This window comes from Arachis hypogaea, chromosome 2, assembly GCF_003086295.3.
Source record: "Arachis hypogaea cultivar Tifrunner chromosome 2, arahy.Tifrunner.gnm2.J5K5, whole genome shotgun sequence".
NCBI classification, from domain to species: domain Eukaryota; kingdom Viridiplantae; phylum Streptophyta; class Magnoliopsida; order Fabales; family Fabaceae; genus Arachis; species Arachis hypogaea.
The window spans coordinates 3,499,791-3,511,514 of record NC_092037.1 but is presented as its reverse complement, the minus strand read 5'-3'; the positions used below and the strand labels follow the sequence as shown (position 1 = coordinate 3,511,514).

General features: G+C 28.8%; 1 protein-coding gene across 1 annotated transcript; it reads left to right on the top strand.

Annotated features, from left to right (window-relative positions):
* Nucleotides 1-1,268: 1,268 nt before the first annotated feature.
* On the top strand, nucleotides 1,269-5,197 carry LOC112733440 (uncharacterized). The gene is made up of 3 exons (XM_025782390.3): nucleotides 1,269-1,883; nucleotides 3,397-3,489; nucleotides 3,677-5,197. Exons 1-3 carry the CDS (start codon nucleotides 1,455-1,457, stop codon nucleotides 4,967-4,969), a joined length of 1,815 nt encoding a protein of 604 aa, XP_025638175.1. The 5' UTR covers nucleotides 1,269-1,454; the 3' UTR covers nucleotides 4,970-5,197.
* Nucleotides 5,198-11,724: the final 6,527 nt, after the last annotated feature.

The following is an 11,724-nucleotide window of genomic DNA, read 5'->3' as shown; positions in this document are numbered from 1 at the left end:
TAAAATAAGATACAATCATAAACAAAAACAACTACTAGAATTGATTAGTCATCAATGAGGACTTGCTTTTAAATATGATCTAATAGCTATCCTCTGACATGCATTAATTATGGATTTTATTTTTCTGAGAATAAAATCTATACTAGTTAAAAAGGTATCCATCAAATATAATTAGCAGATAATTAAATTGAAGTGTATCATGTTTACTTTGTATTTAGGTAAAAAGAAAAATTTCTCTTATTTTAGCTAGTACATTTTTTAACTACTCTTATTTTTTTACAATATTTTTAATTCTTAATTCTTATTAATTTTATTCTTAATGTTTGGGGTGACTTTTAATCTTATCTTTATGAAATAACTATATGACTGCTTTTAGTTTTATTTGTTTTGAAATTATCTTTAATTAAAACATTGTCCTAAATCCTAATATTTAGTTTGTTTTTATCTCTGATTAAATTATTATTATAGACAAAGCTAATATATAGTAATAGAATTGAAAAATATTTTATTTGTGTCAGATTGATATAAATTAAATTTTAAATATATTTTTAAAATTCTTTAAACATGTTAAAATAAAAAATTACTTCACCAATTTGGAAACTATAAAAACCCAAATAAATCCAAAGAGATGATGATAAGGTGAAGGAGGAGACAAAAGTAAAACAAACATAGGATGCTGGCCATGTATCAATGAATGTGGACCCAACAAAATGAAGTAACCAACTGTTTAGTTGGTTCAGATTTTGGGAACACAACACTCAATCACTGCCTAATATTTGTTATCCTGTAATAATATATTTATAATTTATTAATAAAAAATTTAGATAAAAGTCAAAATAATTTTCAAAAAAGTCATGTATATTTTATATATGTTAATTTTATTTAAAAAAATTAAATTCTTTAAATTAGTACCAAGTCAGATTATTTATCTAATAAAAAAACTTGTCTAACTTATATTATAATTGCATTTTTAATATTATTTTGATAATTTATAAATAATTTTATATGTACATTTAATTACAAAATATATTTCAGTAAGAATAATTATTTTTTATTATATAAATAGTTATTCAAAGAATAAATGTCATAGAAGGATAAAAAAATGTTTTGAATTTTTTTTTACTGTATTTTTGTGTCCGGCGGACTAAAGATTAATCAGTCATGAATATAAACTTCATTTAAAGATCTGTGTTAATTAATAAGTTGTTATATACATAAAGTGAAATTTAAACTCCCAATATTTATTTAAGTAAACGAATAAACTAATCACTAAATCAACCAATATAGTCAACTGTGAAAGCTGAGGAAACTTGTTCTTTGAGCACTGAACAAACCATGACACTGTCATGTCTGAATGAAAAGAAATGAAAGAAGCAACGTGTAACCCCTTCAAAGAGAAAAAAGCAACCAACTTTGAAACTTGAACGTTAAAAAGAGTAGTGAGAGAGTGTGTTATGGAGAGACAAAGAAGAACAGAAGCAGAAGAAGAAGAAAAAGGTAGTGAGAATAAGAAAGAACAGAAGGTTTCATCATCCGTTTCAATGGTGGAAAAGTTGAGAGAAAGTAGAAGTTTTCTGTTAAAGGGTGGTGGTGGAACTTGTTGTACTACACCACCACCTTCATGGAGACTTGAGGAGGAGCTTCCATCATCACAATCTCCATCAAAAAACAATCCAAATGCTAATGCTTTTCATCATCCTCTTCAAGATTCATCTCTTTCTTCAAGACAACTTTGTGCTACCCTTTGGAAAATTCAATCCTACAACCAACAACAAACTCAGGTTTCCAGAATGAACAGCCCTGCTTCCATCAGGATCCGCCGCCGCCGCTGTCGCCGCCGCATTAGACAGCTGGCTCAGCCTCCAGATACCCCTTTTGACCAGGTTTATCTTTTGGTGTTCCAGTAATTTTATGATTGAGATCAACGACTAAAATCACTTCAATACTTGAAATAGTTTCTATCTTTTGTTTAAACTATGGTTGAAAATGATAATGTAAATTGATATTTTGGTGTTCAAGTAGTTTTAGCCGTTGATCACTGTGTATAGACTTTACAATTGAGATCAACGGCTAAAACTATTGGAATACCGAAATATCTTTTGTATAAATTATAGTTGAAAATGATAATGTAAATTGATATTTCGGTGTTCTAGTAATTTTAGCAGTTGATCATTATGTATAGTTGTACTATACTATGTTTGCCAACATCATATGCTTTGTTATATTTTGATTTCAACATGAATCATAGCAAATTAGTATCTATGTTGGATAAGATTACACTTTCCACTAGGCTGTAATTTATACTTGTTAGTCATGCTTTAAGATAGCTTAAATCTCGATTTAATTCTTAAAATCTTGTGAGTCATGGTATCCTCGTTAACGAAGATTGTTTTTTTTTTTTGGTGAAATCATCGTATTTTTTTCACATTTTTCCTTTAGGCCATTTTTTCTTGTCTTTTGTTACTTCTATAATGCTTTTTCATCTTACCGATTAGCCTATTTTCTCAATCTTATGTCTTTTTGAGTCTAATGAATCAAACACCACTGTCATTGTTGCTTATCTATTCCCATGTTAGAGTATAATTAGGATCAACAAAATGATTTTGAAAATTTCTATTAGATTGTATTTTAGAATTCAAATCATGTTTTTTATTTTATGTAAAATCTCGATTTAGTTATTGCAGAGTGCCATGAATCTTTCTAGCTTTACTTTGTTACACAGAAATGTATATTATGTTCCCCACACTCACCAGATTTTGCTCCCTTTGGTATCGTTTTGGTGGTTGTGGTGACCCAACTAACCTTTTTGGTCTATGACATGCACATATATATGCCTTGAACTTTTTTGTTTTTTTTTTTCACTATAACTTATGAGTTATGATAACTTTCTCCAAATTGTTTTTGTCATATTCATTTTCCTATGCCTTCTTATAAAGGAAAATTTCAGTTTCAGTTTTGAAGTTGGTAACTGGATTTTGTTTGTATATGTCAATTACTAGTAACCAGAGGTCCATAGTTCAAGTTTTCTGTAAGCAATTAAGTGTTTTAGAAGTGGAAAAACAAACATTTTTTAGCACTAGAGGATTCTTAATTATGGTTTAAAGTTTAAAGCATGGTTTTCTTGTCTCCTTAACTGTTTTTGTTATCTAAAATGATTTCAACTGTGATGTTGCTTTCAATTTTCTAAATCCATCATTGTTTTGCTTCAATTACTATTTTTCATAACCTTAACATCAAAAATATTATCCCTTCATTGTGTTATATATGCAATTTCTAGTGAGGATATGATACAAACTAGTCTAGAATCTTCTTATGAAGAGGTGTTATTAATCATTTTCTTTTGGATGTGTCTGCATGTGCGATTAATACGATCGTTTTCCGGTTCCTTATTCGCAGAAATCATCTGCTAGTAGTTTGAAAAGGCATGTTGCATCAACATTTGTTCAGCAGCATAGATCAGTTGAAAGTGATGGATGTGTTGAAATGGAAGTAAGCATATGTTTTCCCCTTTTGAATCTACATAATTTCTCTGTCACATTTTCCTTCTTCAATTAAGCATAAAAAAATTCTTAGCAAGATTAAGAAATGATGGATTTGGAAGCATTTTAGGCTTCAGAATTCTTGATGATGATGCATTTATTATCTTCAATGATCATTTTCTGTTTTCTTAAAACAGGCAGCACCATATAATCCTTCATTAACTCGCTCGAATTCAACTGATTTCAAAGGTATGATCGGAGAGTCGAGTTACAATGTTACAACATCCAAAGAGTTAGTCAAGATACTGAAGAGAATCTGGAGTCTCGAAGAACAGCACGCATCGAATGTATCAGTCATGAAAGCCTTGAAAACAGAGCTGTATCACTCTGAAGCACTGATGAAGGAGTTACTCCAAGAGAAGAAAATGAATAGGAAGGAAATAGAGGACTTAATGAAGCGAATTAAGGTCGAAAAACTTGTTAGGAAGGACAAGGTACACGAGAGAATCAAAACGGCAGTTAAACCGGTTGAGGAAGAGCTTGACAATGAGAGGAGGTTAAGAAAGCATTCAGAAAGCTTGCATCGCAAGCTAGCTAGGGAGCTTTGTGAAGTGAAGGCTTCGTTCGCCGGTTGTTTGAGAAACTTCGAACGAGAGCGAAAGGCAAGAATACTTTTGGAGAATCTGTGTGATGAGTTTGCCAAAGGAATAAGAGATTATGAACAAGAAGTGTATTCTCTTAGGAGGAATTCTGAGAAGTGTTCTGAGGAAGAAAAAGGCCTTGATAGGCTAATACTTCATATTTCGGAAGCTTGGCTCGACGAGCGAATGCAAATGAAGCTATCTGAATCCGGAAATGATTTCATGGAGAGGAATTCAATTGTTGACAAGTTAGGATTCGATATTGAGACGTTTCTTCACGCGAAACGATCCATTGAGTTTAAAAAATTCGGTTACTCCTCCCCCAAGGAACTCAGGGAAATTTACCCTTGTCAGCAACATTCATTGGATTCCTTTCCACTTAAGGAAGATTCCAGTGATACCAAATTTCTCGAGCCGAAAAGCGCGAATGGCAAAGAAGAAGTTGGCAAAGTTGGCTCCAAAATGCAGGACAGCAACAAAACAGGGCTAGTGGTGAATGATGAGGCCATAGAAGTTGCACAAGAGAGTGATAATAGACCCTCTTGGACCCTTAAGATGAACTCGAGTAGCCGGTCTTCTAACCCGGCCGGAAACAGTTCATTGTCATCAGAAAATGGTGCTAAGATTCACCCTGATGAGAGTATTTGCAAAGCAGATTCTTGTGCTGCACTCAATGTTGATAACAATCTTGTGGAACTGTTGAAATCGAAATTGATTGTTTCGGATTCTGAGTTGCCGATTAAATTTCCTAAGGGGGTAAAGGAGAACACATTGATAGCAAAACTTCTAGAAGCAAGGTTGGAGAGACAGAAATCTCGCTCAAGATATAGCAGAAGCAGCACTTGTTGATGATCAGATAGTGGAGTTTCTAATGAAAAATATTTGGAATGTAATATAGTTGAAATGGGTTATTAACACTTAACACTCTGATATTTAATCAAATTCTAGTTATGTAGAAGAATATAATAATGTTGTTGTCATATGATGAAGATCGATGTTGTGTTCAATATCACACTATCTATATGCATACCCTAGTAAGGTAAGAAAATCATACTGTATGATATGTGTATTTGACTATTTGTTGTCTGTTATTTACTTGAGCAAGAGCTTACACTACAACAAATCAAGGTTATTACTGGGATACTGGCGGTACTTTCTGGTAATTATGGCGGTTTTGGCAGTATTATATTAAAAAATGGCATCTTTTTAACATTACTACGATAATTCTTTTTGGTAATTACGGCGATTTTAACCGCTATTATATCCAAAAATAATGTTTTCAAAAAATGCCATAATCTTAAGCGCTATTCTATAAATTACGGCGATTTTCTAAAAAATGTTACAATTATCATGTTAAAATGATGGTTTTAAATTAGGTTAAAATAATGTTTTGTGTTCTTTAGAATAGTAGTTACAAATTACCATTTTTATCGAATTAAAATGACATTTTTTATTATTTAAAACGATGACTTGGATTAAAATATATAAAGCCATAATATTTTTATATATCTTAACATATACTTTTGTGTAATCAACTTGGATCAGTCGAGCGATTAACTCATTCATCTATTTATATTAGAAATTTAAATTCCATCTTATATATACCGTAATCTATTATCTAATAATAAACTTAGAAATAAAACTCAGACCACTTCAATACATGATATGCAAGTAGTTTAAAGAGCCTAAAGATATATTCTAACCCTAGTTGGATGATGTATATTGTATGAAGTAATAATTTAATTAATTTTTTTCAATGAAAACTTTGGTTTGACTATACTTCAAATTAATTAACTGCAGTGTAGGCCATGCTACCATTTGCAAAATAACGTCCATTGAAGAAGTGAAGAACCTTCTATGGAGACAATCAAACCTGCTAGTAGGGGTGCACATGGGACGGGTGAAGTCGGGTTTGATGGGACCCAAACCCGACCCGAAATATACACCGGGTCTATTTATTAGACCCGAACTTGACCCTAAACCCGATGAAACCAATACACTTTCGGGCCACAATTATACCGGGTGAAAATCGGGTGAAAACCGGGCCATTAACATTACATTACGTTCATACCTTCTTGTAAGCTAGCATGTAAAAATATCCAAATTTTCAAGACTCCAACCATTATTTAACATGGTAAAATTTACTTAGAAAAATATAACAAGAATCAATCATTCTTTAAAATTAAAGCATAACCACAATCAATACTAAGCAAAACCACAATCAATACTAATATTGTCTAATAATATCAAATATTTAAATCAATACAAATAACACAATATTATGCATTAGTCTAAAGTCTTATGCATTCTAAACATAAAACATTAACTTATAGTCTTATAATGACTAATAACACAAAATATTAAGGTTTACAATACTTAAATTCCACATAAAAATAGTCATGATCCATCACTAATAACACAAAATATTAATTATATATGATGACCGGGCCACCGGGCCGACTTCGGGTAACCCGAACTATGGCACGGACCCGACCCGAAATAATGATCGGGTCTATTTTTGAGACCCTAACCCGACCCTAAACCCGATGAAATCACACCAAATTAGCCCCTAAAGTGTTCGGACCCGGGCCGGGCCTTCAGACCGGGCCGGGTCTGTGCACCCCTACCTGCTAGTGTCTAATATAATTAAAAATTATTAAATAATTTAACATATTTAACTATTTTATTTAATATAACATGTGACAACAATATATATTGATAAACTAACGGAGCTTAGATCCAAAGAAAAAAAAAGACTAGGGAGGGATTTGGACCCCTATTTACATCCTGATTAATCACCTTGAAATTGAACTTCTTTTCTTATTTCTTTGTGTGAAAAACTGAAAATGCTACATATAATGATGTATAGTTGTCGCTTTTTGAAGAGAAAAGTATTAAAATTAGTATAAATGATTGTAATGATATATAGTTGGACTTTTGAAGAAAAAAAAGTAGAATTAGTATAAGTGGGATTAGCCTTATTAATAGAGAAAAATTAGGTTTTACTAGAAATAGTATAAATATAGAATTAGCCATTGTAATTAATAAGTTGAATAAATGAATATTGAAGTTTAATTAATTAGTTTTTTCTCCTTTAATTAGTTTCTTAATTTTGGTATTTTCTCCCCTAACTCTCTTTCACCAGTTCACACATTCATCACATGTCACCAATTCATCTTTTACAAGTCCCATAATATTACTGTTAATGTGAATCAAATGTAGTATTTTATTTGTACTGTATTTAGCTTTTTTTTTAAAGAAAATGAAAGCATATATTAAAAATAATATCACACATCCAAATTTTTTTATTAATCAAGTTCAACTAAATTGACATAATATAACAAAAACTAGTTATAACTAGTATTATTCTAAATATTATTGTTTGACTTGGTTAACTTTAATTCATAAAAAGATTTTTTTAGATGATTATTTATAAAAAAATTTGAATATGTAGCATTACTTAACCATTTAAATATTTAGCATTTAGTAATAATTTTCTCTTTAAACCCAACAAAAAAAGATCGCATTATTCACACTACTTGAAAAATGTTTTGTTGAGTTTTTTTTTTTTTGTTCACGGTATTTTTTAATTTGACAAATTAAAAATTAATTCATTATAAATATATATAAACTTTATTTAAAGATTTGTCGTTGATCAATCGGTTGCTGCATACACAAAACAGGATTTGAATTCCTGACACTTATTTATACGGATCGGATAAATAAACACCATTCAACTAATCCAAATTGATTATATTTGCTAAGTCCTAACCCAAATTAGTAGTGAAGGATTAGGTTGGAGAAAGGTACCTCAAGCAAATAGAATTTAGTGTTTGTGACTATTAATTAACAAAATTAAAGGTTATTATATGCTATTAACTTTCCAGAGATAAGAATAAACAATGTTTGATATTCTTTAACACGTCATATGAACAATTGAACATAATAACACTCTAAAAAAAAAACATAAATTACTTTGTTCAATTAATAAAACTATCTGTCATGCATGACGTCTATCATATGATAATGATCAACTTGATCTTGCTTTTACCAAAAAGAAAGGAATCGATTAATATAATTAAAGAATATTGTTTAAACTTTCCACTGTAAGATATAATCAAACTTGTAAAAATCATGTTACTAATTAAATGTAAATAATGGTTGCGAATTTTAGGTATTGTTTAGCAAAAATATTATAGATATATTAAAATCAATTACTATATATTTATGTATATTTATATATGCTGATTCACATTTTTTATTTAAATAATTAATTATTAAAATAATTAAATTTGTGATAAATTAATAATCAAACTTATTCATAATAATATCATAAAAAAATATAAAATATCAAATATATATTTCTACATGCAGTGACTGATTTCTTATTTATATGTAACATAACATAATTGATAATTTAGTTAGTAACTTCTAAGTATTACTAAATTTTAGTTATCGTGGAGTGAAAAGTTCAGTAGCTAGTTTCGTTTTGTTGGAGAATTTCGAATTTTCCATATATAACTATTTTGAATTTTATATATACAATATTATCAAAGGCCTATATTTATCATTGAATAGAAAATGCTCGCATGAAAATACCAGATAATAATAATAATAATAATAATAATAATAATAATAATAATAATAATAATAATAATAATAATAATAATAATAATAATAATCAAGGTGGCAAAGTGTGTTAGAGCGAGAGAAATTAAATGGAGGTCAAATTAGACACTAACATATGCTTATATATGATTTGATCATAATGTTTCTTTTGGTGCATGAGCTAAGAATATGATTTGATAATGTTCTTTTGAGAGCAATAATGGCTTAAAAAATAAATAAAAAAAGAAAAGTAAAAACACTAATTATAGTGTGGTGGTGTATGATGATCTCAAGTAGTAGTGTGACTAATATGGGAAACAATGATATATATATCGAGAATACATATTATTTATTTTATTCTAGAAGTTCTATGTTCGGTTTAATTTGGCCAAGCATATGAAGATGATGATCAACGCATAATAATACCGTTAATTTTATTTTATTTTATTTTATTTTTGGGTTTGAATGTAGAGTGGACCACTAATTAATTTATTAAAGGTATTCATACTTTCATAGTCGAGTCACAATCTAATACACGAATGAAAATTATTTAATTTGATCTAATATAAATTCTTAGAATAGATTGACTTGGTTCATTTAAAATAAAAATATTAAAAAAAATTAAGAGTTAAATTGATATTTTTTCTATCTTAAATATTTTATTTATGGTTAGAACTTTAATTATTTCACTTTTTTTAATTCTTTAATAATTTTAAAAATATATATTAGGATTATTTATGTTAAAAAATAAAAGAAAACTATTTTTTTATAAATACCAAAAATCAACTATCACACTTAAATTCAATCTATAATAAATAAATAAATAGATCCAAACCAATTTGTGATCGAATTCTTCGATTATAAATTTGTATTACTTTAAAAATTCTCAAAAATTATCCTACCAGAAAGATTAATTTTTATTATTACTTTTAATAAAATTTTTAATATATCTATTAGACAAATAAATGTTTACTAAATTTAATTATAAAATAATTAAATCTAAAATAAATTAATTCTTCACAAAAAATAATTCGTAAATAATAAAAATTTATTAAAAATCAAAATATATATCCGCAAATCTAAAATTTGTTGAGGAATAAATTTAAGCATTAAGTCATTAACTCTTCAATTTATAATACAAATATGTAATACAAATTAAACTCATTTAAATTAAATTTTTGTCCACATAAGCTCATTTTAATTTTACCCCTATAATCCTTACCAACCCTTACTATTGGTTAGGGATGGCAATACCACCCGAATTTGTGGGTACCCATCCCGCTTTTATCCGCTCGGGACGGGTAATTGCGGGACGAGTTCTTGGAAGGGACGGGGCGGAATCGAATTTAGGTAATATCCGCCTTTACCTACCCTGCTATATATATAATATATATATAATTTTAATATATAATATGTATAATATACGTAAAATAATTAGTAAATGATTAATAATATTGTATCATATTTAAATTTTTACTTTAATTTATGTTATATATGTGATGATAGTTATATAAATTTTGAAATTTAATTTTATTTATTGAATTTTAATAATTATAGGGGCAAATAAGGGCGGGTTATAGTTCAACGTTTTACTACCCGCAAGTAGAAGTGGGACAGGTTCTATGCGAGTTGTTGCGCGGCAGGACGGAATCGGATAAAGCAAAAATCCGACCCTACCCGCCCCGTTGCCACCCCTAAGTATTGGTAGTCATTGATTCTACCACTGTCTTCAACCACAAAAATGTATCATATTAAATTATTATTATTTTAATAAAAAAACACAATACTAAAAGCTTGTTACCAATCATGGGACTATTTGCCCACATAAACACACAGCTATAGCCTTGATTAATAGAAGAAAAAAAGAAGAAAAGGATGTGTCATTACACACTATATATATATGGATCCCAATCAGATTATTGATTAAAAGGAAAAGATCCTCAATCAAGAGACAAGAATATTATTATTGAAATCAATACAATGCTTCACCAATCTTTGATCACCAGGATCATGCTTTGAGGATTTTCTATCAAATCTATATTCGATCCTCAAATTTAATGGTTCACATTACACATTAACCCCTTGATCTCTTGGCCTATATAAACCCTTGTTTCCTTGCTTCTAATAAGCACCATCACACAAATCACTTCTCCAGATATTTTCTTAATTAAGAAATTAATATACTATTGTGTAGTTAATCTCTTGTAATTAGTTTATTTACATAAGAGTCTAGGGTTTTTGGGTATTAACCCTAAGTTGGGGCTTCCTTACTCCAAGCCTGAAAGGAAGTGATGATGACCTTAACTGCTAGTTCATGGAAACCTATGACTTCGCGTTAGATAATTAAGACGCGAAGTTTCAGAGGTCTGCATGAACTTGGAGATAATGGTTATCTTGATCTTTTTTGTATTGGAGTGAAGGGAGCTCCACATAGAGTATTTTTATCTGATATAAAATTGTGTGTAATTATATGTTTATCATAAAACAATTTTTTAAAAAAAATTAAATCGATAGAAAAAGTCACGTAAATAATTATATATCTAATATGTCCCTTCATGCAGAGAGTCTCATTTTAGGTTTATGTAAATTTTTATTATAGCTTTTTTTTAATTTGTCTTATATCTTTTTTATTATAATAATGATTGAATTCGATATCTTTCGGTCATAGAAGTTTTGATACTATATTATGAAATTCTTTTTTTTAATAGAAAGATACTATATTATGAAATTCTTTTTCTTAAAAACTTAAACTAATAGAAAGAGGCACATGGTTATATTTTTAATAATATTATACATTTTTGCTATATTATTATTATTATTATTATTATTATTATTATTATTATTATTTGACAAAATAATGAATTGAAGTGAATGGAAATTAATTATGTGAAGATGTTATTAGATGAATCGAATTTTAGGGTTGTTAATACTTTACTACAGGGTTACTCTTATATATTTATCTTCACTACTCAAGATATATATATATATATATATAT